General features: G+C 50.4%; 9 protein-coding genes across 9 annotated transcripts; 5 read left to right on the top strand and 4 right to left on the bottom strand.

The window, feature by feature from the left end:
* Positions 1-2,400: 2,400 nt before the first annotated feature.
* N0V96_009875 (uncharacterized protein) lies at positions 2,401-4,163 on the top strand (the record flags this gene model as incomplete). Its single annotated transcript, XM_065758772.1, has 6 exons — positions 2,401-2,847; positions 2,876-3,162; positions 3,436-3,578; positions 3,648-3,779; positions 3,832-3,873; positions 3,949-4,163. 6 exons carry the CDS (start codon positions 2,401-2,403, stop codon positions 4,161-4,163), a joined length of 1,266 nt encoding a protein of 421 aa, XP_065612539.1.
* A 336-nt stretch (positions 4,164-4,499) lies between these two features.
* Positions 4,500-6,602, bottom strand: N0V96_009874 (uncharacterized protein; the record flags this gene model as incomplete). The annotated part of the gene is made up of 1 exon (XM_053198034.1): positions 4,500-6,602. One exon carries the CDS (start codon positions 6,600-6,602, stop codon positions 4,500-4,502), a length of 2,103 nt encoding a protein of 700 aa, XP_053044525.1.
* Positions 6,603-7,514: 912 nt separating this feature from the next.
* On the top strand, positions 7,515-9,077 carry N0V96_009873 (uncharacterized protein; the record flags this gene model as incomplete). The annotated part of the gene is made up of 1 exon (XM_053198035.2): positions 7,515-9,077. One exon carries the CDS (start codon positions 7,515-7,517, stop codon positions 9,075-9,077), a length of 1,563 nt encoding a protein of 520 aa, XP_053044526.2.
* Positions 9,078-11,906: 2,829 nt separating this feature from the next.
* N0V96_009872 (uncharacterized protein) lies at positions 11,907-13,789 on the top strand (the record flags this gene model as incomplete). Its single annotated transcript, XM_053198036.1, has 5 exons — positions 11,907-12,099; positions 12,162-12,949; positions 13,004-13,289; positions 13,344-13,371; positions 13,432-13,789. The coding sequence occupies 5 exons, from the start codon at positions 11,907-11,909 to the stop codon at positions 13,787-13,789; spliced, it is 1,653 nt and encodes a 550-aa protein (XP_053044527.1).
* A 2,522-nt stretch (positions 13,790-16,311) lies between these two features.
* On the top strand, positions 16,312-17,052 carry N0V96_009871 (uncharacterized protein; the record flags this gene model as incomplete). The annotated part of the gene is made up of 1 exon (XM_053198037.1): positions 16,312-17,052. One exon carries the CDS (start codon positions 16,312-16,314, stop codon positions 17,050-17,052), a length of 741 nt encoding a protein of 246 aa, XP_053044528.1.
* Positions 17,053-17,662: 610 nt separating this feature from the next.
* On the bottom strand, positions 17,663-19,192 carry N0V96_009870 (uncharacterized protein; the record flags this gene model as incomplete). Its single annotated transcript, XM_053198038.2, has 1 exon — positions 17,663-19,192. One exon carries the CDS (start codon positions 19,190-19,192, stop codon positions 17,663-17,665), a length of 1,530 nt encoding a protein of 509 aa, XP_053044529.2.
* Positions 19,193-20,591: 1,399 nt separating this feature from the next.
* On the top strand, positions 20,592-22,093 carry N0V96_009869 (uncharacterized protein; the record flags this gene model as incomplete). The annotated part of the gene is made up of 4 exons (XM_065758771.1): positions 20,592-20,968; positions 21,017-21,711; positions 21,782-21,901; positions 22,056-22,093. 4 exons carry the CDS (start codon positions 20,592-20,594, stop codon positions 22,091-22,093), a joined length of 1,230 nt encoding a protein of 409 aa, XP_065612538.1.
* Positions 22,094-22,813: 720 nt separating this feature from the next.
* On the bottom strand, positions 22,814-23,818 carry N0V96_009868 (uncharacterized protein; the record flags this gene model as incomplete). Its single annotated transcript, XM_053198040.1, has 1 exon — positions 22,814-23,818. The coding sequence occupies one exon, from the start codon at positions 23,816-23,818 to the stop codon at positions 22,814-22,816; it is 1,005 nt and encodes a 334-aa protein (XP_053044531.1).
* Positions 23,819-24,636: 818 nt separating this feature from the next.
* On the bottom strand, positions 24,637-26,406 carry N0V96_009867 (uncharacterized protein; the record flags this gene model as incomplete). The annotated part of the gene is made up of 4 exons (XM_053198041.2): positions 24,637-25,052; positions 25,172-25,783; positions 26,024-26,105; positions 26,158-26,406. The coding sequence occupies 4 exons, from the start codon at positions 26,404-26,406 to the stop codon at positions 24,637-24,639; spliced, it is 1,359 nt and encodes a 452-aa protein (XP_053044532.2).
* Between the last annotated feature and the right edge of the window lie 969 nt (positions 26,407-27,375).

The raw sequence follows: 27,375 nt of genomic DNA, 5'->3' as shown, positions 1-27,375 counted from the left end.
ACCTTTCCCTTCCAAAAGAGCATCAACATGATTACGTGTATTGAGCTTTTTCTCGGGATCAAACAGAAAGGCCGAGACTTGTTTTCATGAGTTAGTAGGCTCCTCTTGAGGTCCTGATCTCGAAGCTTGGAATGTACTCACCGACAGCTGCTACATCAATGAAACGACTTACCGAGATCCACAGATTTCTGAAAGCACAAGCGTATGTATCGAGAAGGGCATGAGTTGCCCAAGAGAGAATTTCCGGATCAAAACATGGAACTTGGGTGATTACGCCCTGGATTTGAGAATTGAGAGCCATGGTAAAAAGACGGAGGATAATTACCGTCGAAGCGAAGCCTGCTGGTAGGATTGCTTGGGCGATGTTCGCGACCATGTAGCGCATGCCCCTGGTGAAGAGAACGCTATAGATGGAAATCCCAATGGTCCCACCAAGTGATCGCATGCTGATGATGAGACCGACGGCAACTAACATCAGTTCAGGCGGAGTGCTCAGCTGAGCCACTCAGACGAGAGTCGTCAGAGTCATGCTTGAGCAATGTCAAGTAATATCGGGTATCCCTAGATCGGATTGCTCATGGTCGCAATACATATGAAGAAAACCTCGAATATTAGGAACGCGACAGTGGTGATCCATCGCACTCGTTTCGTGATACTGTAACCTCACGCAGTGACTACTTTTTCATTTTTTTTTTCATGATCATATTGACGAGGCTTTATGGGGGAAAATACCTGTAGTGGTTTGGTAAGACCTTCAACCTACCAGACCTCATGGGCTATTACAGATCACTCATCATTAAAAGGGTGACCAGTTGGTCTCAGAGCCTCGCTGCTTGATTGTCGTTTCCATGTCTCTTCTCCCGTTCATCTCGACTTATCAGACAGCACAGACTTCCTGAAGTTCTCACCCAACTCGTGTTGGCAAGGATCGGCCCGCCATCCCTTGGCTGCCCGGAACTCCCCGGCCGAGACGGCAAGGGTGCACGGCCACAACGTTATAAGGCGGATCTTGATCCATGGTGTGTCTCGGGCTCGGCCTCTGGATGAATGGGAACCGAGGGGATAGCCTCCGTAATAATAGTCACTTACGGATAGTGTGATTTGTGCTACCACAAAAAGATTCACTTTGTGCTTGCAGGTGGCTGAACTAGGGTGCGGGCCGCCGACCGGCACGCAACATTCCTTCCAACGCTTTTCGGATGCCGCACTCCATTTCGTGTTTCCTGTAATCTCGGCCTCACTGTCTTATCAAGTATCTAGTTGTAATTTGAGTTTCCTAGTCCTGTCAATCAACCAAGGCACCTCAAATTGGACACGTCTTGGCGCTGGCGAGAATGCCGCTGTCAGATAATACCCGAATTGCCTATTGCCTTGCCGAAAAGATCAAACTGAAAACTGCTATCTCATTGGATATGAAACCGCCTCCCACATGGCCCTCTCAGTGAATCAAATTTTCTCCGACATGGGTTCGGCACAACGGTTTTCGACAAGGGCACCTGCAGGTGGTATCCATTCATGACAGTCTGGTCCAATAGCGGACCAAGGGACGGACTCCGACGCGTTGCCACGGTGGGACTAATTTGACGAGCCCTGTCCTTCTCCGCGACGTTGGAGCTCACCTGTGGTAGTGCTCCGTTTGGCTCTATTCGTATACCAGTTCGGAGAAGCGAGAACGAGTTGCCACAGCTTCTGAGTTCCTCAATACCATAGAAATACGGAAAGAGAATTCGGTCTCGTTTTGGGTCACTGTGCTGGCCTGTACCAGGAAGTCGCCCCTTCGGGACGTGTACATAGTGAAGGGGGTAGGGCTTGGAATACTGCGGTACTAGTAGGCAGGTAAAGTTTCAACCTAGGAAGTCAACGAAATTGGAGTTGCCTCCAAGCATGTCCTCAACCTTTGCCCACCTTCTCCAAATTGCCAAGTGCGTTTCGGAAACTCCAAATGAACGAGATTACATATCAAGATATGTGAATCGAGACAACTGTTGTTTTCTCAATCGTCTCGCTCCCCCTTGGCACGGACCCCGGCAGTATCCTCAGGTTGATGGCGAAGACTCCTCTCTGTCGGTCACCGTCCAATGGCTTCGCGTAGTACCGCCGTTGAGTCCCGATCACAGGGTTATGTCTCCATCAAAGAGCGGGTTGCGCCGCAGATCGCGGTCCTCTTGGCGGAGAGAGGGCGGTCGTAACCCTACATGGTCCCTGTCAGATACAGGCGAATGCAACGGCTGTCTGGCCCCGTGTTGGTTCTCCTGCTGAGACCGAAGCTGACGGGTTTCTTTCTTGGCTTCTTCCTTCGTCAACGTGACATCTTCCAGACGATATCAGCGATTCTACAGTGAGACGTGATACCGAACACAGAAACTTGCCTTTCCTGTTCGTCTGAAAGCGACTAGTACCATGCTGGACGTAGTCATTGTCGGAGCAGGCATCGCCGGCCTCTCGGCCGGCATCTCGCTACGCCGTGCGGGCCACGTTGTGCGCATCTACGAGCGATCCGATATGGACAATGAGGTCGGCGCCGCCATCAACGTCCCTCCCAACGCGACGCGGTTTCTCACACGATGGGGTCTCGACCCCGAGGCTTCCGGCTTCGTCAAGGCCGGGCCAGTCCATTTCCAGGATCCCGTCACGATGGAGATCACGTCGACGCTATCGCACGCCGACAACGAGGAATTCTACGACGCCGATCTCTGGTACGCCCACCGCGTGGATCTGCACGATAGCCTCAAGAGGATAGCGACCGATCCTGCAGGCCCGGGCGTTCCCGTCACCATCCATCCCAACTCGTGGGTTGTGGGATACGTGAGTGCGGGGAAGATCCCTGCCACCATTTCCACCTCAATGGTTGCTCTCTTTACTGATCATTGTACAGAAACCTGAGTTGCCGGCTGTGCACCTCCAAGATGGTGATCAGATTGAGTGCGACCTGGTCGTTGGTGCAGATGGAATTCATTCTATTGCCGCTCAGACTGTTCTCGGCCACGAGAATCCTGCCGTGGCGCCTCTTCTTCATAACTGCTGCTACCGGTTCTTGGTTCCCGCCGAAGTTCTCGAGGAAGATTCTGAGACCAAATTTTGGAACAAGGACGCCAATGGACTTATCCGTCTCTTCCCCGACAACAAGACCAACAGGAGGCTAGTATCATACCCATGCCGCAAGTAAGTGTATTGTGCCCTTGGCAGATGGAATTTATCTGACCTGTTAGCAACACCATCCACAACTTTGTGGGTATTTTTACGATGAAGAGATGAAGAATCCTTCTACTGAAGGTTTGTTTATCACTCTAGAGACAGTCTGGGAGTTGATGAGGCTTACTTATACCGTGACGTTAGATTATCAAGCCGATGTCGACAAAACGCAAGTAATTGAAAAGTTCGCTGGGTTCCACCCAAGTCTCCTGGCTATTATCAAGTATGTCGCGTCAAAGATAGGCGCGGGCCACCCATGGCTAACTTCACAATCAGCAAAGCAACTGAGATCAAGCGATGGCCACTGTTGTACCGTGCTCCGCTACCGACCTGGCGGAAAGGGAAGATGGTCATAACCGGCGATGCGGCGCATCCAATGCTACCTCGTGAGTGCTACACCGTAAGAACTGGTGTATGCTCGTTGATTTAGTCGCTGATATATCGTCTGTGCGCAGATCAAGGGCAAGGCGGTGCCATGGGTCTCGAAGACGGCCTGGCTCTGGGTGTTGTGTTTGCCGGTGTGTCTGATAGCTCTGATCTCGAGAAGAGATTAGAGCTCTTTGAGAAGATCCGTCGAAACCGCGCCAGTGCGATTCAGATTCTTTAGCAACGTCGGAACCGACCAGTCAAGTCTCGTAGAGAAGGACCTTTTGGAGTTCGTCGCAGCGGATGAGATACCGAGTAAGTTACTGCTGTAACCTGTGAAGATGAAAAAGAAAAAAAAAAAAACCGACTCTAATGCTAACACTTTTGCAGAAAACCCGCAAGAAAACTTGGCTTTCAACTTTGGGTATGACGTTGTCAATGAGGCTATCAAGATCATGGAAGAATACGATCCCTCATCTCATCTTCCTCATGACTTCTTTGAGGATGATTCGTTCGACATGACTCATGTTAACGGGGAGCTGTCGAAAATGAGTGGGCTTGGTTTCATCAAGGTCGAGACATGCATCAACATCGACACTGAATGAAGCGGCATAGGCTTGGATTGATCAAGAGCAAATACCCGATCATCCGCCACCATGGATAACGATCAAGGTGTTTCAGGACACATAAGACGAGGAGATATGAGACCGGGAAGATCAGCAGGACCACATACAGCAACAGAGGACGAGCTTGCAAGCCGTCATTATTGTGCAACAGATCAGAATACACCAGCACCAGCGTATCAAATTCATTATGAGTGAGCAGAGCAAAGGAGCACAAGTCGTTTTTGAAATTGCTCAGACCGAAGTTTAACGACCCAATGTTGACTGTAAGCAGCAAACTTGAACCCCAGGAACCTTTATCGGATCACTTCTGGGGTTCTAACTCCAAACATCCTCAAACCATCTCTTGGACTTCTTCCTGTTCTGTCTCCAGCTCTCCACCTGTGATGCTTCCCAGCCATTCTCTTGTTTCAAAACGCTCTGGACCGCCATGCCAACAGCTTTCGCCATGTTCGCTGCACCGCAGATGTAGAAAGCGGCATCATCTTCCAGCAGCATTCTCCCAACATCATTACCTCTTGCTTCCACTTTGTTCTGAACGTAGCACTTCTCACTGCCTGCTCTTGAAAATGCTGTTACGATCTCTAGCTTGTTGGCGAGAGGTCCGGTCATCCACCCGGCAAACTCGTCACGGTAGAGATAGTCGCTCTCGTTCTGACATCCAAAAAACAACATCATTCGGCCGACATCCTTGCCTACTGAAGCAAGTCTAGCACGCTCTTGGATGAATGCGCGGAAGGGGGCAACCCCAGTACCGGCTGCCACCATGATCAGAGGGACGGATGAAAGGAACGGTAGCTTAAATGTTGAGCCACGAATCTGAGCATGAACACAGCATGAGTGCATTGATGTCTTCTCTGACGAAGAAGGGTTTTTAGGTTGGATTCCACATAAGAATGTGCTCGTGAGTCCAGGAATGGTGACATCTTGATTCGCAAGTAACTGCGACGGCTTGACTGACACAGTCAGGCCCACACTCCGGGGCGATGTGATCCGTGAAGTAGAGATAGAATAGAGACGTGGCTGCATGGCAGGCAGGAAGTCGATGATAAATGTGAGTGGTAGACCAGCCCATGTGACCGCCGGATCGACGGCGATGGTGTACTCGAGAAGTCGGGCCAGGGTCAAATGGTTTGCTTCGAGAAACTTGGAGTAAACCTCCCTGTCGTTACCGATTGTCATCAGCTCCGTCTTTACCATTTGACTGGGTGCGAATTGAGCCAACGATAAAACTGTCTCGCGAGGAACTGCGGCGCAGATCTCCAGATAATGCCGGAACAAAGCCTGCACCGTTGTCGGGCTGGGAACCTTTGGCTCCTCGTCTGCCGACTGGGGAACAACGCAGATAGCTTCCGTTTGCCGAGACTGGAGTCCGAGACTGCGAATAAGAATGCCAATTTCCTCATCTGGGTTCACGGGCCAGATAGCGATGTGATCCCCAGTCTTGTACTTGATTTCGGGGCGGGCAGTGAGATCCACTTCGAGATCAATGCAACTGCGGCCTCGCTGATCGTATCTCGCGAGTTCTCGCTTGTTCTTGACCGGAAGGAAAGCAATAGGAGATTGGAGTGTGGTCGCTTTTCTAGAGTGCGGTTTGTGAAACGGCTCGCCAACATGCAAGTCATTGCTATCGCTATGAACGATGCCTACGCTGGGCCCGTATGCTATTTCATGCTCCTTGTAGTCGAAATTGGAGACCAGAATCTTGAAAAGGCTCTCTTTCCAGTCCATAAAGTCTTCCTCTGTCGTTCGGGTAGCTTCATTGCCTTTGCCAGTGGGCAAAACCGCGATGGCACTGAATTTGGACAAGGCAACGGCGACATCATCGATGACTTTGTTGTATAAGCGGTAATTGCTGTTGCCGCACCCGAAAGCGGCGTAGTTGAGGTGGGCGAGGGAGACACCGGTGGCTGCGACAGCCCAGTTGACAAAGTCTTGAGCATTGTCGCTCGGGTCGCCCTCGCCGTAGGTCGACATGATGAACACAGCCAACTTGGACCCCGGGATAAGCGAAACGGTCTCTGGGTCATAGTCGGACAGGTCCGCTACTAGAGCGTTGAGCTTGAATCTTTGGTGGAAGTCTCGAGCAAGGCGGTGGGCAAAGGCCTCTGCGGTGCCGGACTGGGAGCCCCAAAATATGACAATATCAGATCGAAGCTCTTCGATCTTTTCCGAAATGTTGCGTGTCTTCTTCTTATTAACGAGATTTTGCGTTCGGTGCAGTTGTGGTTTCTCAAACCACTTGTAGCGAAATGGGTCTCTCCTGGGCAAAAGGCTTCCTTTGTTGAAGACGTACAGGGAGCCTAGGACAACCAAAGGTAAGAGAATAATATCGTCATAGCTACTCTTCTTGGAGACAGGATTGATAGCGTCAGCAAAAAAGCGATTCTGGGTGTTGTTCATTCCAAAGTAAGCCTCCATACTGGGCGATGAAGTTAGATGGGTTGGGCTGAAATGAACGAGGGAAAAGTCTGGTGTTGTGGATGGACACCCAAGAACAGTGTCTCTTTGTGCGTTTTAGATGATGAGCATTTTCAACTAATAACAGCTCAATGTCGAAAACGGAGTGTGAGCATGAGTTCCCGAATACCGAAGACTGACGCCAAGCTGACCACCGCAAGAAACTCAGCTTGACTGGCTTCAAACATGTACTTCCTGACACAATGGGATAATTTCGCCGATTCTGTGGTTTACACACTTGCCCCTTGTTATCCTTGAACCTTTGACACCCACCCAGCCCTGGAGATATTGAGATGCTGTTTGCTTCCCCACGGGGTGAAAGTGCAACCCCGCATGCGGGGGGGTCAGTCGAAAGGCATTGCATCGACTGGGCGCTGCCAACATTCAAACTTGATCGTCGCACACCTAGATTAGGGAATGTTTCGCCGAAAGATATCTCGAGATGGTTCGATAATCCGCAACACCGAGCTTACGGCGATATTTTTCTCCTTCGAGAGATGGCTTCACCCCCACTTCCACACTATCTCTAACATCCGCGCACTCCACGGCTCGTATTTGGCGTGTGTCATTGCGGACTGAGTTGCCATTTGCATCATCCTCTGTAGTATCTTACCTCTACCGTTGATCCAGCGCTCTACGTACCCCGCGGAACGAAAGACTCGATTTGGCTGTGGTGTGACCGCAGCGAGCCTCGGTATGTAGCAACTACAGACGATTCGGGCCAATTTTTGACCTCAAAGTCATTGACGGTGAGATATAAGACGCTTCATTAACATCCCACGAGGATCAGTCGAGGTGGTCAGAAAATCAACGAACATCTCATCAGCGACTTAAGAGTACTAGCCTTTACACACACTTGGTCTGACTTCCACCATGCTCGGCCTTCTCGCGCTGGCAGGTATTGCCTTCGCAGTCCTTTCCTATCTCGTCATTCGACCCATCATCTTGTACTTTTACGACGCCAAGGGCCTTCGAAAATACCCCAACTACTCGCCCCTGTCACCATTGACGGACCTCAGGCACTGCTATCTCAGCGCCCAAGGGTTCAGATCTAAGGAACTATACGAAACACACAAGAACACCGGTTTTCCTATCTTGAGAACAGGCCCCAACGCACTGTCTTTTGGAGATACTAGAGCTATAAAAGATATCTACGGACATAGCACCAAGTGCGTCAAAGATAACAATTACGTTGTCTTGAGTGGGACGCATCGCCACCTCTTTGATGTAGTGGACAAGCCCGAACATGCCCGCAAACGCAAGCTACTTTCTGCAGCCTTTGCTATTAAAAACCTTGAGAAGTGGGAGTACAAGGTCGCTTATACGGCTGAAAGACTTTTCAAAGCCTTTGACGGAAAATGCACCGACCCTCTCAAGGGCACCATCCCTCGTCCTGAGGACCTCACTATAGATTTCAATCACTGGATCAACCTCTGGACCATCGAAGCAATCAACTATATCACCCTCTCGACTCGGATGGACCTCCTAGATACCGGAACAGACTTCGTCACAGCCGAGAAGCGCGATGGAACCACATACAAAGCCCGATATCGTTACTCCATGAACCAAGGAGCCATCGCACAGGCGGTTTTTGTTTGGGACTATGATCTTTGGCCATGGGTCGAGTGGCTGTCAAAGACAGTTCCCAGTCGATGGCAGAAAATGTGGAAGGAATCTGAGCCATGGGACGATTGTTACTACCATGCCGCCGCCGATAGACTGCGCAGATACCAAGCTGGGGAACAGCTCGATGACTTCTTTACTTGCATGATGGAAGACAAGACGGGAAGCTCGAACAACCTCGATTGGGGTGAAATTGTGGCAGAAGTCGGCGCCATCATCAATGCTGGATCAGACACGACAGCTATCGCCTTGACGCACATCCTGGAGCTTTTGATCAAGCACCCAAATCATTTGAAGAAGCTTCGTGAAGAGATTGACAGCGTGTTGGACTCTGACGAGGTCATTGCTCCTTATGACAAAGTCAAAGATCTTCCGTTCCTGCGTGCTTGCATCGACGAAGCTCTTCGTATCATTCCGCCAACCTCCGCGCCTCTTCCTCGCCGCACACCACCAGAGGGTGCTCGAATTCTGGACGAGTGGATTCCTGGCGACATAAGTGTATCGATGACAATATATGGCGCTCATAGGGACCCCAAGGTATTCCCGGACCCCGAGGTGTTCAAGCCTGAGAGATGGCTTGACCCTGAAGAGAGGAAGCGGATGGAGCCCTATTACATTCCATTCTCGACTGGAGCCAGGGGTTGCATAGGAAGGAACATTTCGTACTTAGAACAGATCATGGTTCTGGCTTCACTTGTTCACAGGTATGAATTCGCTCTGCCCTCTCCTGACTTTGTATTGGAGAGGCATGAGGCTTTCAACATTATCTGCGGGGCTTTGCCGGTCAAGATCTGGCGGAGGAAGTTGGAGTGATTTCAGCTTGTTGTTTGATAGGATGCAGCAGCTATACCAATATGACACTCTCTACCCTACATAATTAGGAAACGGTTATATACAAGTTTCTATTACTTATAAGATCTCTTCGGAAGTGATTGCATCTTCAGAGTCTGAAGTAAACCCTCATTGCAGTCTTCCAATTGCACACCACAATAACCCCCCGATTCATTACCGAGTCTCCACCAGCAATCCGCGCCCACGGCGTATTAAAGCCACTCACGGATCAAGCATCCCTGAAGATATCTCAAGAATCTTGATGAGTTGAGACATGTCGCGAATAATAGGTACAGTCTTTCCACTGACTGTTTGGTGGCTATCCGTTGAAATTGGCGGAAAGAGGATGGCATTTATACCGCTACCAAGCGCCCCTATAATGTCGGACCTTACAGAATCACCAACCATGTAAGTTTCGCTGAGACAACAGCCCAAAGCATCAATGGCAAGTTGAAAGATAACCTTGTCTGGCTTATAGCAACCTGCTTCCTCTGAGGTGATCATGTAATCCACAAGGTTATGCACCCCAATAGCTTTCGCCTTCTCTAATTGGTCTTTTGCTTGACCATTCGTAATAATAGCCAGATTGACGCCTTGCTTTCGGAGCCACACCAGTGTAACGATACTTCCAATCGTTGCTCTTCGGTTGTCACGATAAGCCGGTCTATAGACGTCCCGGAATTCCGCAATACCTGCGTCGTCTGGTACATTGAGACCTAAACCCTGGAAAAACAACCGGATCTTCCTGTAATCAATTTCGTTATACGTTATGATCTTTCGGAGATACTCGTCGTAGGCTAATTGAAGCGATGTGTTGTACTGAGTAATGAGATCCGTAAAGTTGAAAGTCGCGAGGGCAGAATAATTCTGGCGAATTGCTGAGATACCACAGCTTAGTGAGTGGTAGTGGTCGAACAAGGTGCCATCGAGGTCGAAAAGAACTGTCACCTTGGATGAAGCCGAAGGAATACTGGGTTTAGGCATACTTGGCTTAGGCATCTTAGGCTCTATTGCTCGAAATTTGCCTTGGAGGAGAGGTCGGGAATGACAGTCAACGGAAGCAGAAAGAATGAGAGATGCAGTGGCAGATGAGGATAAGATGCGGTTGAAACCTAAGTGATTTTTTATTCGAGTAGGAAATGGTTTTAACTTCCAATGTGAACCTACAATCTTGGACATTGATGGGTAGCGGGTCACTGCGTCCAAAGTTTACGGAGACAACATGGAAGCACCTTTGGTGTGAAAGCCTCAATCATGATCCCGCATCCGACTTTGTCCATTAGCCTGCAAATGGCAATATGCTACCCATATCATGATTTTTTTTAATTGAAAAAAAAAGTAGATTTCCTTGCAGTCTTTCGAAATATGTCAGAATCTTTTCTCAAACACTACAAGACGTCTTCACTCAGCAGTCATACATGCTAAATTTCAACTTCTTCAATCGTCAACTTTTGACATTATTCATAAGAGCCATCTTATATGTGTCAAGGAAATATTGGTAGCAGTTTTTATCCATCTTGGCAACTAAATTTTGCATAAAAAATCGCCTTCGAGTTTTTCGCGTTATGAATGATGCTTGGAGACTTCAAAACTCGCATGTTATCATCCAACTTATTGAGATTGAGATTGAACCGGTTTGAAGTGGTTGCGAGGCGGATTCAGGCCGGACTACCCTGTCGCCTTCTGCCTAGCTTTAAGAGTATAGTAGAGAGTCCATGGAATACTAATCATCCTGGTGTAGACAAGATTCGATGTTCTCTTCTCATCAGGCACCCCCTTCTCGTTGGCTTCTACATGTAGTCATTCGCGGCGATGTTGCTGGCCAGACTGGGACATCCCGATGGCTCGGTCTAACGGACAATTATCGGAAACTGAAATATGCCTAAACTTGGCTCGAGAGTGTTGTTTTCTAGGCTCTCTTCCTTGCGATTTACGATAGTAAGTAATTTGACCCAGCTGGGCCGTCATGAGCCTTGCTAGGTTAGATTCCATGGGTTACCACTAGTGCAGCTGCATGATAGGCCCCCGCATGCGGTACATCCGGATGACAGACCAAAGTCAAGCCATCTTACTTCCTTGCCGGATTCTTCGTTGGATCTAACGTCTCAAGAAAGGTCAGAGATGACGCCAGTGTCTTTAGTCTGGTGTTTGATGGCCTAGCATGGATTGACGAGGTGGAGTTTGAATGTCAGTTGCAGAGCGGAGTAGTCGGGGCCCGGCCTTCAGCTGTCCCAAAAAGGCGAAGAATCGCCGGATTTCCGGCGAAAACCTACTCTGTTCGGGTGGCAAAGCTGCTAACTCAGGCCCGTGCCGACTCGGCGGATCAACACACATCTTTTGTACGATAAGGTAATGTACGGATATACTCGTTGTCACAGACCCGGCCATCCACGAGCTGCATCATCCTTGGCATGCTAATCAACGATGTCCCAGGAATGGCTATGCCAAATCCAAAGAGTGACAGGGCTTCTTCCCCATGGGGGACATTGTTAGCTCTCGGGCATCTTTCCCCAGAACCTCGTGAGATGCTGCTCCCCGCACTCTGATTACGTGCAAAATGATTGGGTAGGCCCGTGCCAAGGTTCGCGACGGTCTGCTATCTAGAAAGCTTTGACGTGTTGAAAGTATAAAGAGTTCATCAAAGAATGTTTAGATGAGTTTGTGCTCGGACAAGCCTCTTGCCAGTCTTCGAGTCGCGTTACGCATTTGAGAGCTGTTACTTTGGTCAACATAGCTGTGACTTGGCTGATTCTCTTGACTGTTTTTGTTTAACGTACTGAGCCCTCTTCCTCTCTACACGACACACCAGCCATGTCCGACCTGGAAAAGCGAGCCTCTCCCAGCGGCTCTCAAAGCCAAGTTGAAGATGTAAACAACAACATTCTCGCTCAGGCTGATGCGCCTATCAACTACGATAGTGATGGCATCAAGGGTATTGTGCGGTCTCCATACGTCCTGGGTGCCGCGCTGCTCGCGTCTTTCGGTGGTTTCTCGTTTGGCTACGGTAAGGCCCGGACTTTGCTTCTAAAGTGCGAGATCTCTGAAGACCTTGCTGACGCCCACAAGACCAGGGTGTCATCTCTATTATCCTGGTTATGCCACAATTCCACGAGTGGTTTCCCGAGACTGCCCCCGGCGGCCCCAGGTATGGCTTTTACACCGGGTTCATGACCGGCATGCTCGAGTTCGGGGCATTTATCGGCTGTCTCTTCCTCCCGTATCTCGCCGACAAGATCTCCCGCAAGTGGGCTCTAACCATTGCAACTTTCTTCTTTTGCGTGGGCGCTATCATTCAAACCGCTGCTCATAATTACGGAACACTTGTCGCGGGCCGCACCATTGGCGGCGTCGGAGTCGGAACTCTGGCGATGGGTGCGCCGCTCTACATCTCAGAAATTGCGCCCCCAAACCTTCGCGGCTCCCTTCTCGTACTCGAGTCTATCAGCATCGTGATCGGCGCCATCATCGCTTACTGGATCACATTTGCGACAAGACACATGGATGGAGAATGGGCTTTTAGGCTGCCTTTTGCTCTGCAAATGGCCCCGGCCCTGATGGTTGGCCTTGGAATCCACTTCTTCCCTTTCTCGCCTCGCTGGCTTGCCATGGTGGGTCGTGATGAAGACAGTCTGGGGTCTCTGACCAAGCTGCGCCGTGTTCCACCAACAGACGAGCGAGTCCAGGCCGAGTGGAAGGGAATTCTGTCTGAAGTTCGCTTCCAGCAGGCCATGCTCGCTAGGGAACACCCGAGCTCCAACGCTTTCACGGCAGAGTTGAAACAATGGGCAGACCTCTTCAAGCCCAGATATCTGAAGCGCACGACTATTGCCCTTGGCATTCCTTTTTTCCAACAGGTAATGATCTATGATGGGCACTGACTAATGGCATAGTACTGACGTTCATTTAAGTTCAGTGGTATCAACGCGTTTGTGTACTACGCGCCAACGTTCTTCGCCGCCCTGGGACAAAAGGGAGATATGCCACTCATTCTGTCCGGCATGGTCAACATTTGCCAACTTGTTGCCGGTATCCCCACGTTCCTTTTCCTAGACCAAGTTGGTCGCAGAAAGCTCGCTATTGGTGGCGGTTTTGCGATGGCTGTTCCCCACTTGATCATGGCTGGTGTTGTCGGCAAGTTCAGCTCGTCTTGGGATGAGAACCCTGCAATGGGCTGGCTCGGTGTCGCCCTCATCTGTAAGTTGAGCCGGGTTCTCGATTGTAGGCCACAATTCCTGACACATTCTGCAGATATCTACGTTCTTTGCTACGCGACTTCGTAAGTAGATCACAGCGCGTCTCGACATAATACCTACGTGCTGACTCGGTGCTTTCTTAGTTACGGCCCTCTTGCCTGGACGTTGCCTGCCGAAGTCTTCCCTAACTCCAAACGTGCCAAGGGCGTTGGTGCTGCGACTGCCATGATCTGGCTGGCCAATTTCATTATCGGTGTCTGCGTACCGGAGATGGTCATTAAGCTGGGATGGGGCACCTATCTGTTCTTTGGATTGTTCTGTGTCGCTGCAGGTGTCTTTTCCTTCTTCCTGGTGCCCGAGACGGCCCATAAGTCTCTCGAGCAGATTTCTGAGCTGTTTGGTGACAATAGCGTGGTCGAGGAGCAGGATATCCGCCGCCGCATCATCGAGGAAGTCTGGACTGACCCCAAGTACAACTCCATCGCTGTGTCCCGGGCTTGAGTTGGGTCCAACCGAAAAGATTATGATGTAGCGTTTTGATGAGCCATATCTAGTGAGATACAAGGAGTTAAGAGCGTCCAGCGAACATATCTTAGCGTGAAGTAATTGTTGTGCAATGTTGAGTGATCTTGCACCCGCGCGCTCGCCTTGTCCAAGGAATGATTTCTGTAGCCACTGCCCCGGGGCGCCCTTGTTCCACCTTGCCCCTTCAAGAGACGAGGGTTTGTGTGGCAGACGCAACATAGGCGCCCTGCGCATTGTGAAAAACCACGTGAACACACACTTCTCTTAACGCGTTTACGTACAGCCAAATAAATGACCTCTATCCAATCCGACCTATCGTATTGAGCAGGCCTTTATTTAAATGTAGAAGAGCGAAACCGACACATCCGTGGCGTCATGCACAGATACGGGCTGAGGGGAAACCCTAACAATTAACTTAGCACGCTTGGGTAGCAAAACATGAGAACAGCGTTAAGTAGGGCAAGTCAGAGCATGGATAGGTCGCTAACTAAGCCACGGCTAGGCCACATGCCGCTACTTTCGCCGAGTAATGTCCCTCTTTATATGCCCTCTACCGCCCCATCTCACTGAGCAATCCATCGGCGAAATGCTACCAACCTGAGCGCCATCCTATGCATCCCATCTCCTTCTTCCCATCATCCTTCCCTCCTCCATCTTAGCCATGGTCTGATTGTCCTACTTCGGGACGGGAAGGAATGGCTCCACCACAGCGACGCGAGCGGATTGTGCCCTGCGTGAAATGCAGAGGTAAGTAGGATTGCGAGATTGCGAGTTCGATGATTGGTGATTTTTCCGTCTTTATTATCGGATATAGCGCCCTCTTACACGCACCCCGAGTAAGCCGCGGGATGCGCGGGCTGAAATCCTCAACATCACCCCTTGTTTTGATTTTGGTGATGTCAGTTGAACGTCGAGAACTGATTTGATTGATTTGCTGTGACACAGAAAAACATCTGAAATGTAAGACAATATCCATTCTCCCCGTCCTTCTGACCTTGTCCTGGATCGGGGTTTCACGGTTGAAGTATTCACTATTCGGTTGTATTAACCTCTCTTGGACTCCAGGCGATGGCGAAATACCATGTTCTCACTGCAAGAAGTCGGAGTCCCGATGTACGCGAGTGAGCAACAAATCCAGGTTCAAAAGAGTAGTTACGACCGAGAAACGATTTACCTTCGACGTCGATCAACCTTGGTTACAAACGACCCCGGACACTTGTAAGACCGACCCTCTCCCTCTCCACTCGATGACACATCTCAGCCCTAATACAAACATCGCAACGTTAAGTCCAGGCTCGCCCTCTCGCCATTGTCGATGAATCCAGAAAGCCATCAGAAGATACGCCCTCGGAACCAAAGCAGACATCAACAGCACCGATTTCCGATATCATTTCTCAAAATGAGAAACAAAATACCCAACTCGACGACCAGATTCACGACCAAATAACTGTTGCAGCGGAACTGCTTCGGTCCATCTCACAAACAGAACGCAGTAACCCATCCGAGCCGATCAACCCGTCGGGAGGCCCATCGTACCAGTCTCGACTTCGAACAAATCAGTCGCCCCCAAGAGGAGAACCCGTCCCTGATGCCATTCCTCAAATAGCATTTGAAGATGCCATTGATCCCAATCTCGCTGCTACTCCGGCGGCCTCTTCCACAATAGACACTCCGTTTTCTGGACTCTCAGCTCCTAGTCCGTCAGTCCCCCGGTCGATACCAGATGGATGGGGTCGAAGGACTCCCGAACCCGGAGGCAGCACGTTGAGCGTACTCTCCCAGCGATGGCAACTACCACTAGGAGACAATCGCGGAAGATCATCTTCGGTATCGAGGAGTCTTGGGGGAGAGCTGCATGTTGGTCTCCAAGAGGGATGTCTTATTCGTTGCTTCATAGAACATCTCGCTGCAGCAGTAAGTTGGATACTCGATGCTGGATGAAATAGTCGGAAGGATCCATCCTCCTCGACTTTGCTAACAGCTCCAATAGTTTGACACGACCGATAGAGACCGACACTATGTTACTGTAGTCCCGCAGCGAGCCATGCATAATCCATTGCTGATGAACGCAATCTGTACTGCATCGGCCAGGTTTCTCACACAAATCTGGTCAAAGAAGCCACCGAATCAGGTTGTAGAGTTTAATGGAATTCCCCTCCCGGACCTAGATAAAGAGTCGGCGATTCATTATCACAGCAAGTCCATTTCATATCTAATGGATACTTCGACTGATCCTGCAAATCCTTGTACGGACGATGCATTGACTGCTATTACTATCCTACGATATCATGAACAAGTAGACAGTAGGAGATTTGAAGATTCTTGCCAGGTAGAACCCAAAGACTGATCTGAATTCCACAGCGCACCTGACCGGAACCGATCACGAAACATACATCAATGCTGTCCAAGCTGTCTTTCATGCTCAACAGGAGGAGACAATCGGGCTCTTCAGCATCGTATATCACCCTCCCCGAGGCCTCGACATTTATGCGCCGACTATGCCTTCTTTACGACACTCTGCAACTCTAATTGCGCTCCGCCAAGAAATTTGGTCTGTTCTTCTCTATCGAAGACCATTTCGACTACCTCTCTACGGAACCGAAGACTGCTCCTTGTTCGACCCCGATTCCGTTGCCGACGACTTTGACTGGGCCAATCGTATTCTGGTCTGGTGCGCATACGTCGTCAAGTTCTGCTTCGGTGCGAGCTCCGAGGGCACTGTCGAAACCGAAGATCCGAAAATACGAGCCGATCAATGGAAAGCCATCGAGGCCTTTCAGCATAACTGGGACACGCACCAGCCGCCTCATTTCAAGCCCCTGGCATACCAAGAGCGAAACCCGGAGAAGGGAGAGTACTTTCCCACAGTATGGCATGCCAATGATTGTCAGGTTTTGGCGCTCCAGCACATTGAACTCATGCGAATCGTCTTGGCTGTGCACGGCGCCAAGAACCAACGGCTCGGGATTGGCGCGCGAGCTGCAAACCAGGTGTTGGAGGAGACCCTGAGGGAGTCGACTAGAAAGATTTGCGGTTTAGCTATATCCAATCGCAAGGACCAACCCTCAATGGTCACAGCTGGAGTTGGTGTGTCGCTGTGTGGTGAGTACTTTCGTGACGAGGGGGAACAGAAGGCTGTTGTCGGCTTCATGGATATGCTTGAGACGATGCATGCCTGGCCTACGAGCTCAGTTGTAGATGCTTTAAGGGCGGCCTGGAGTACGCACACCAAGGCTTGAAGCAGGAGAAGTAGATGTTCAATACAACTGAGCATTACTGGCAAGTTCACATTAGTGTCCCACTTGAATCTTTCAGTCAAGCGGTTCCATGGCATGGCTGTCTTCCGAACTTCGCAGTTACCTGTCCATGAGGAGAGTGGTGGAAAAGTGCCGATCAAACTCTTGGTTTCCAAGTTCTTATTCATCTTTGCGTCACTGACCGCAAGCAAGCGGTGCAGCAAGTTTGCTAGATGCGATATTGTTTGCCCGATTTCTATTTCTGTTTCCCAACCACGTGCCGACCAACGCCAGCCCCAAGCCTCTTTCACAATCTTAAACTATTGATCATCACTTAACATTTTTCAAACCCTCGGAGTTACTGCCCAATGTAATCACTATGAAAAGGTCTCCCCGGGGACCATCATGGTCCTAACGGCAAGAGAATCTGTTAAGGTATCGAAACCCTGAAATATTTGAGCCAGGAGTTGCAGCCATCGTTCTTTCTTTCTGTCTAATTAAGCAAACAGCGCTGTCATAAGATCATCGAGGCTGTAGGACATGTTGAATACAAATTGGAAGAGAAATACTTTGACACTCGTAACAGAATGTAATGAGCTTATCTAGACCCTTCCTACTTTGACTCGACATCGCCCCTCCACTTCTTGAACTGCCGCGCGGGTAGCTTGATATTAAACATGTGATCGATCTCCATCACACTTCGTCCCTTCATCTCTGGCAAGAAGAACCAAGAAAGCAGGACTCCTAAAGCACACAACCCAACGTAAATAAAGCCCGTCTTCCCTCCCCAATTTCCTGCATCCGGATTGTAGGCCAGAGGGAGGAGGAAGTTGATCAACACAGACGATCCTTGCTGAGCAACGCCACCGATACCCTGAGTCTTTGCTCGCAACCTCAACGAACTCGTTTCGCCCATGATTGCATAGCCAGCAGGCCACGCGCCCATACCACAGACAATGATGATGGCGATGCACCCTCCGGCGGTGAAATACGCGACCGCAGGTCCTCTCCATATGCCAGAGATACCTACAGCAATCCAGAGGACAGTAGAGATTGACATCGAGATCAACGTGACCTTTCTGCGGCCAACTCTCGACAGAACCCAGAGACCAACCCCGTTTGCGAATGTGCCAGCAACGATACCGCCGATAAGAATCATGAGACTGGTGCTCGACTTCATGCCAATGGTCTGTAAGAAGTAGCTTGACTTGGCAATCAGGTCGAGACCAAACATTGCTGGGAGCAGGTTGGCCATGATGACAATCATCGTTCGTCGAGTGTTGACACCCTGGAAACAGGTCAAGTACGTCGCTCCCGATGTAGCCTCCTTCTCTTCCGCAATGCTAGCCCGGACTTTCTCCAGGACCTTCAACGCATCTACTTTAGGTGCGTAGAGTTTGCGTGAGGACTCGAGAGCTCTATCGGACTGCCCGCGTTCTTCGAGATATGCTGGACTTTCGGGGATGATGACCGAGAGAATAAAAGGAACAACTGCGAGAAGCCATTGGGAGCCAAACGCGACGAGGTATCCGGTCCTGTTAGGTGCTTTATTGACAAGGAAGACGACAATCGACCCCAACAGTTGACCCAGGAGATTTCCCGTCGGCACCAAGCCCATGACCGAGGCACGCAGAGACGTCGGCGCTGTCTCGGAAATGTACGTCATTGCGGTGACTTTGAGTATCCCGATAGCGATTCCCTGGATTGTCTTCCCAGCGAAGAAGAGGGCTCGCATGGTCTCGATGTCCGCGGGGAGGTAAGAGATGAAAATGCCGGCGACGCCAATAGCGCAAATGACCGCACCTGTCCGTAAGCTCCAAATGCGCCCGACACGATCCTGGTACCATCCTGCAAAGACGGAGCCGATGGCCATGCCGAGAGGAATCGCGGCCGACCATAGCGAGACCCAGAGCGATGGGATGATCCATTTGTCCTTGTACAATTCGCCATAATCGTGCTGGAAGGGCTCGACGGCAACGATGGAGCCGACAATCACCAAGGCGTAACCCCATCCGATAACGACGATTGTCAGCGACAGGCAGTACGCTACGACCTTGGGGTACTGGCGAATGGCCTGGCCCAGAGGCAGGTCCTTCTCCTCCTCTGACACATTGGTGACAGACGTGGTGCTGATTGACTTCATGAGATGGTTCGTTGACTCGTCTCGGACGCGACTGGATTCACCTGGCGCAAGATCTCTTTCTCGTCCGCCCCTCGTCTCTGTTATGTAGGACGGAGAGGGCGACTCCGTCAACTCGATGTTGTTGGCCGTGATCGACCCCCTGTCGCAAGGGCTGATCTTATCGTGAAAGGGGTTCATCGCTTAGCAAATATTTGCCAAAACTTTAAACGGGCGAATGGGGTAGACAGAAACAGGTATAGCTCCGCGCAGAGTAAAATGAGATTGGACAATGATTTGCTGTGCCGTCTGTAGGTCTCCCCCCCGGCAGTTATTTGCGCAACCTTCTAGAGTGTGATTGTGTGTTGGTCGGCGAGAACAATGGTAAGAGATGGTGTGATGCTTTTCCATTCGGGATTCCAGTCTGGTGATTTGAACAGATCGGATGCTTTTAAAGAACCCGAACTCTTCTTTGTGCGCCAATATGTCCATCTTCAACGTGTGCATTCTGATAAACCATTCTCAACAAACATTGCGGTGGCATTGCTGTGAAGGATTGAAGACTAGAAGATGCCAAGGCGCAGCAACACGGGTCAGCGACAACGAAGTCCCCAACGGAATCATCTACGATCGCCAAGATGGAGTTGATAACGCTCTTGACTCTACCAGCTTGCACCTAGAGACTCGGATCTTTCGAGTAGTGGTCCAGATATCCAAGTACGCCCATTCAGGCGTCGTCCGCATAAGGAAATAAGCATTGTGGCATTCTAAGAGGATGCGGGGGCGTGCGACAGCGCGGCGCAGCAACTGGCGCGTTCCTCTGCCGCTGCCATGCTGGACCGTTGCGTAATGTGCACTTCTTCCGACGGGTACGGGAACGGGAACGGACTAGAATCTCAGATCCAACTTCCAAGGTCCACATGTTTGTTAGCTGCCGTTATTCTTCGATCCTTCTAGGCTCGAGCCAACGGTGTTACTCTGATTGGAAGCTCTGTATGCGCCAATCTGCACCACCAGCCCCTACGGACACGGAAACGGGGAGCTCGTCTAAGCCACATACATATTGACTACGGTCCCAAACGTACGCGAACACATTCGATCAGACAGATGCATCGAGACAAATGCGTCGTAATCTTATCCTCTCCTCACATGCCCGTAGGACACAACATACGTCCCGCTGGCGTTGACGGAGAATATCCATATTCCCGGATCACCGAGGGGTGAGAGGGTTAGATCAGGATTCAACGCCTTGGTCGACGAGATTTCATGCCTTGATCAGACTTACATCTAATTTAAGAGCTGGTCTTAGTAACATTAAACATCGTTCTCTTGTCTTAAAGAGAGACCTAATATCAAAAAAACACTCATACATTTCAACATTTCGATATTTGTTGAAGCAACCGACAACCACCACACCCTCACCATGAGTTCTGCGTCTGAAGAGTCTACCAGCATGGGTCCACACCCTCTCTGCTACATTGTTACACCAGTTGGGTGCATGGGTTACGGCCTTGACGAGGATGCTTGCGGCAAGGAACTCGCCCAACTCGTTCCCAGCGGCATTCCAACGGCTATTATCCTAGACGCCGGATCAACTGATAGTGGCCCCGAGAAACTGGCTCTTGGCACCATGACTTGCCCCCGTTCAGCCTACGTCAGAGACTTGACCAAGTTGCTGAAGCTCGTACATGACTTTCGGGTTCCATTGGTCTTCGGCTCTGCTGGAGGAGATGGCTCCAATGAACACGTAAGATTGATGGAAGAAATCATAGAAGAAATTTGTGCAGAAGAAAACGATTCGTGAGTTCTGCCTGACCCCAGTCTTCAATTCTTGGCTAACCGAACAAGACAATATTTGTTCAAAACTGTCTCAATCTTTTCTGGCATCGACAAGTCCGTCATTCTCGAACGACTCGATGTTGGCGGGGTCTCTGGTTGTGGTGTTTGTGTGCCCCCGTTAACGTCCAAGGATGTTAAAGATTCAACTCGCGTGGTGGCACAAATAGGCCCCGAGGCGTTTATTGATGCTATGGAAGCCACACCCGACTTCGATATCATCATCGGCGGAAGGGCATACGATCCCGCTCCTTATGTTGCATACTCCATGTACCAGCTCAAACGTCAGAACCCAGGCATTACTCACGACCAAATCGAGTCAAGACACGGCGGTTTCCTGCACATGGGCAAGATCATGGAGTGTGGAGGGCTATGTTCGACACCCAAGTCCCACGGCGCTGTTGCCACCGTCTACGAAAGTGGCATGTTCGATGTCAGACCAATCGCACCCGGATCAGCTTGCACGCCGCTGTCGGTAGCCGCGCATTCGTTGTATGAGAACACGAGGCCTGATATCCTGCGAGGGCCCGGAGGTGCTCTTCATCTCGACCAGGCACACTATGAGCAGCTCAGTGATCAGCGTACCGTCCGGGCACGTGGGGCGCGCTTTGTTTCATCAATCGCCGATGGCAAACCGTATCAGTTCAAGCTAGAAGCTGCGCGCCTTCTTGGATATAGATCTATTGTTCTCGGAAGTGTCAAAGATCGTAAGTTGACATTGGATCCAGAGGAGTTGTTGCCCATATTCAATAGGCTTGCGAGACTGACAACGAGCAGATATTCTCATTGAGCAATTGGACGACTTGCTCATTCTTGTCAAAGCCTACGTTAAGCAGCAACATAAAGATGTTTCCGGTGACTGGGATCTAGACTTCCACACATATGGCAAAGGGCAGAGTACGCCTACCGGTCCTGGGGAGATTTTCATCGTCGCGGAAGCAATTGCCCCAACACAAGAACTTGCGACAGGTCTCGTATCGACCGCGAGAATTGCATTGATTGTAAGGATGGCTCCATCGCACAGTCCCAGTACTTTCTAACAGCAATTTAGCATGGTCCTTACGCAGGCCAAAAGGCTACATCTGGTAACTTTGCTTTCGGGATTGCCGGGAAATTAGAGATCGAGACCGGGCCATGTGCCCAGTTCTCGGTATACCATCTCATCGATCTCAAGCCGGGCGAAGAAAGGCTCTCGATTGTATCAGAAAGCCAGGAAGAAACAGGCCTCCTTCGCTCTTCAGTTTCCACATTTGGAAAGGGCCAGGCAGTGAAAAGTAACCGGCCTCCCTCGGCGGACACTGAGTCTGAGTCGATAGGTGGGCCCATTACGAAGGACAAGAGAGCCCACGCGAGCCCGCAGGATTCTCCTTCAAGTCCAAAGAACATCGCCGGTCACCCGAAAACCCTTTCAGACATCTCCCGAGTCCTTCGTTCAAAGAACGCGGGGCCTTACGAGATCACAATGGACGTCATCTTCGAGTCCGAAAGCATCTTCAGAGCGATTCGAGAGTCAGAATTACTATCCCCCATCAATGTCGCCGAGGCTCTAGGCATTTCTGAGAGTGACATTGTTTGGGCTGGATTTTTTGAACCGGCTCTAGCATTCAAGGTAACAATACCTCGGTTCAGAGGGGGAAAGAAAGCTTCAGCCGGCAGTTTTATGGAGAATGATATCCATGGATCGCAACAACATTTGGGATTATCAGTCCTGAAGTTGCCGTCAGACTTCACCGTCTAGAAGAAATAAGTTGATGAGGTTGTATTTGAAGGACGTAGAACAGAGATTTTCTCGCATATAGACATAGAACACTAGGACATGATACATGAAGACTTATGCGGTCTGTCGTGACCATGCTTCGGAATATGACGTTCCAGCGCGCAGCATATGGAGTGAGCATGAGGCCCGAAGCACTCTGGCCCAAGATCAATTATCCTTGCCTTCCGATTGGCCCACCCCTCACCATAATTCGCCGTCGCATGATAGATGCAGTAGATACGGCTTCGATCATGTGGATTTGGCAAGAAACTTGCATGCCCCGGCCCATACGGACCTCCGCAGCGCTTGTGACTGACCATAAGCGGTGTCGATCGCTTAGCCCATGCGCCTGGATCCAGAGGGTTCTGTCCTACGAGCGGCAGGAGGCCGAGCTTGTAGTCGCTAGTCCAGCTTCCGTCGGCGGAGTACACAATGCCTCTGAAGACACCAGGAATATCAACCCATGTCGGGCCCTCGTTCACGCCCCGGCGACCCTCATCGGGACGCTCCCACGATAGCTCAGCCCTTGAAATACAAAGGAGTGTGTCTGCGATGGCTTCTTCCGGGACACGAAGCTTAATCAAGAACAGGTCCTGCTGCGTGTCGGAATTATCTCCCAGAGGCCATCCGGACCAGCAGCAATACAAATCATGCCCGTTGGGACTAAAGACGGTGGCGTCGATGGACCAGTGATCCGGCATGCCCTTCAACGGACCTAGAAACTCCCATGCGGAGGCATCCATCGGATCCTGGGACGAGGATCGGAGGACCGTGGTCCGATGGCCCGGGTTCCCGACTCCGGGCGGCGCGCCGCAGGTGTAGATATACCACCGGCCCTTGAGGTAGTGCAACTCCGGTGCCCAGATGTTAACCGACCACGGAGTCCCCGGCGCCGGTTGCCAAACGACACTCTTGTGACAGTGGTGAAAGTTCTCAAGGGTATTGGAGCACCATATTTCGATGCGGTTGTCGAGGGTAAAGGTGAAGTAGAACTTGCCGTTGCCGGCAACGATCCAAGGGTCCGGGGTGTCGACATCGCAAATGGTTCGGTTAGACATGTTTTCAAGCCTTTCGAATGGATTGCCAAGTTTATCAGGAGATTGTCTCAGGTGATGAGGTTCTTTGAGGTGTTTTCAAGCTTATTTGTGGCGTGTTCGAAGAAATCAGACCTAATGGCTCCAGAGGCTGGAGCGTTGAGAACGCGGCGGTGCTTGGGCTACGGGAACGTCACTTGTGTTTCAGCCAAAGTCATCTGATATTGCGGCCTTGGAGTTGGAGATCTGCAGGGACAAGGTGAGTAATCCTAGTACTTGCGTCATTTCTCCGCATTATCTGCCCCGGGCTGATCAGCAAACTCGAGCAACCAGATGTTTGGAAAGCTCGGATGGGTTAAGTTCTAGTAGAGTTGGATTACTTTTTTAGTTTGACATGTGCAAGTCAACATCGAGAGTTTAGTCGCGTGCTGAGAAAAGCAAGCAGCTTTGATTCAGTAGAAAAATACTCCGTACTCGTGAAGGAATCTCATCGCAGATCTTGGCACTTCCGTACACGAGTCATGATGGGAACGCTGCTCTCGGCCAAGTCGGATATGTTTGATTGGGGACTTAGAAGACATCTGCACTGAGTTTCCTGTCTGAAGCTGTACTTATGTCCATTAGGAGCTGTCATAGTGCATCCATGATTGCAGCAGAGAGTCAATAGTTATCATCTCTTCAACCTCGGATCAGACTATAAGCCGCTTGGTTTCCTCGTTGAAATCATTGTCAGGTGCACCCTTCATTGCCGCACTCTCGGCCTGAGAAGAATATGCTTGGTCGGGTTTGGTGAAATCTGGGGTTCTTGTCAGTGGTTCGGGATGAAACCCGAGGATTATAGACTATTTGGGCTCAAGAATAGTCGAATGGGAGGCACATACATATTGGCCAGAGTGAAGGTCCCGATATTTCTCAGTCTCGCCTTCCTCGGGACTGATTTGATAATAAGCCAAGAGCTTGATGAGCAACATCTTGGCAGTGGAGCACCCGGCCCAACGACCAGGGCACATATGTGAGGCATAACCAAAGTTCATATCGTCCTTTGTCGCCGAGCCCCAATCATATTTGTTGGCGCCAATTGATGTTGTCATCTCCTGCCGCAGGTCATGGTACCGGCGTCCGTTCCACTTCGAGGGATCTTCGAGTTTAGGATTAGATAGGTGAGCAGCCGTCATTACCACCTCGAATATCGTGCCTGCTGGTAGGACCACCCCGTTGGGAAGTGTCTGAGTCTTGTGGATCTTTCTCATCAGATTGGCTAGGATATCAGAATGAGAGTCAGTAAGCTGATCGTCACCGCTATGCTCTAAGCATATCGTTTGGAGAAAGCAGTGATGAACGGGGAAGTGTCAAATGATGCCAAGTTTGAAGACTCACAGGCTGCCGTTGGATGGTGTTTATGGGTCTCCTTGCAAAAGCTATCGAGCAAGGAAAGGCTGTGAAGATTGTCTTGTGAGAAGCCCCAATGCTCAGGACGTTCTCCAAGTACATCATATGCCTCCTTGAGCACGAGGTCAACGTAGTCGGGGCGGAATGCGAACTCGTACACAACTTGCGTAGTCGACGATCCAGGAGAGAAGACGAACGTAAAAGCGAAGCCAATCAAGATGTTGGTGAGGTACTTGTAGTCGCGTCTCCTCTTAGCCGGCGCCATGCGGACCAGCTGCTCAAGCCACTCATTGTCTATCGAGGTCTTCGCAAGGCCTTGCTCTAGCGCCTGTACACATTGCTCGAAAAGAGGTGCGAAGAATACCGAGGCTCGTTCAAGCTGCGCATTGACTTGACGGACGTCCTTCGAAAAGGCGGCAGAAATTCGGGCCATCATGGGTCGTTTGGCCTTCAGTGCTTTCATCACGGATATGAGTGTTGAAGAGTACGTTTCGAAGATATCGACCACCTCGGGCTTGAAATTGTCACCTAAAATGACCCTCCATATAACATGCGAGTAAATGTGCAGGATTTGCGGTTGTATAATGACACGCTTAGGTGCTTTGGACAACTAGCGTTAGCAAAGCTCTTGTTTCAAGAGTCAAGAAGGGTGTGAATAGAAGTCAAGCGGTCGAGAAGCTTACCCCCTTCTGGAGTATGAGATCGCTGACTGAAAACACTGCATATACCCTCATCCAGTGCCGTGGATATGACATCGAGATAACGATCTTCCGTTGTAAGATTTCATTAGTTTACAGCGACCGCAATCACGAGAGTACCTCAAGTTAATATGAGACGCACCGAACCCTGGCATGCGCGAGGCAAGGTAGCGATAGAGGAAGGGCTCCTCGAATGGTGCGCCGTGTAAGTCGCACAAGAAGAACTGGACAGATTCAGCCACAATCAGCTCCATAGTCGCTTCTTCGTGCACAAACCTCCTTACGAGCGGGCGCAACCTCCTCGTCTTTCTTGTTGCAGATCGCGAGCCAATGTTCCGGTGCGATCAGAACCAAATCGGAGCCATTGAGAGCCGTCACCCGGAATACACCACTCTTCACCTGCTTGAAGCCCTTCTCAATGATTTCAACGCCATTGGCGGCGAAGTCCTGCCTGCTGGCGAACCATGACCTTGAGCTGGTGATTTTGGGTATGGGTATCTCCGCGGTGGCTCGGTCCATGACCATCGGCAGGATTGTGACGAGAACTACCACAACAGCCAACGCTGAGTAAGGGGTCAGCAGGCTCAGTAGTTGCGGGAACCAGTGTAGTGGAAGAGTGGTGGAATCCATTTTCAAGAAAATCCTCCTCAGTACGAAGACTTGAAGAGTACTTGGAAAGGGGCTGAATTGCTGGCTGGTACGATGGACCAAGGAGAAAAGTTGGAGCGAGAAGACAGTTGACGACAGATGTTTTGATCTGATTCTCACATGCGCGCAGAAAACAGATAAAGAAGTAGACGGAAGGTGGACGCACAAAAGCCTGGGCAATTAGCTTTGCCGATGCCTATAGCTTGTTTACATTTCTCCACGGAGCTGTGAGTAGCCGAACGTGAAAGTGTGGGATGGGAAGTAAAAGCATTTCAGGCAAAGTATGGCGAATCGTCCAATGTGAAATTCCATCCAACCATGTCTGGCGGCTTATGCTCCCCGGGTTCGTTGTAAACCTTCGTGCTCTTATTCGGGGCGGACAGTCCGACCACGTTGATCTAATTCGACCGAGAATTTTGGAGCTCGGGCTTGGAATTATTCATGTTTGCTTCAAGAGACGACGAGCTGGGGATGGTGGTGTGTTTTTCATCACAAAACCATCCATGTTAATAATCTACCAACTCCCTTGAGGCAAAACTCCGATCTGGATTGTATGGACGATGTACGACTAGAATCTTGCTATATGTGGGATTGGGTCTGGGAACCTCAGAAGACCCTTTCAACTAAGATGATCATTAGATGGTGATGTCAGACTCATACGACAAGGACGAGGCCCTATCGGCAGCGAGTTGTGGGAGTTGTTCAAGAAGCACCTTCAAGGCGAGGCAAAGTACGCCAACGAGATTGTGTCCAAGATGGTCCCCAAGAGCACCGTCGTCTTCCTGGTGTGGAATCGGATGGATTATACGATGCCTGGATTTTCTGTTGACGAAATCGCCGAAGAGA

This window comes from Colletotrichum fioriniae (assembly GCF_027942845.1).
Source record: "Colletotrichum fioriniae strain IMI 355084 chromosome Unknown scaffold_13, whole genome shotgun sequence".
Taxonomy (NCBI): domain Eukaryota; kingdom Fungi; phylum Ascomycota; class Sordariomycetes; order Glomerellales; family Glomerellaceae; genus Colletotrichum; species Colletotrichum fioriniae.
The sequence above is the reverse complement of the archived record's forward strand: the minus strand, read 5'-3'. Positions and strand labels throughout refer to the sequence as shown.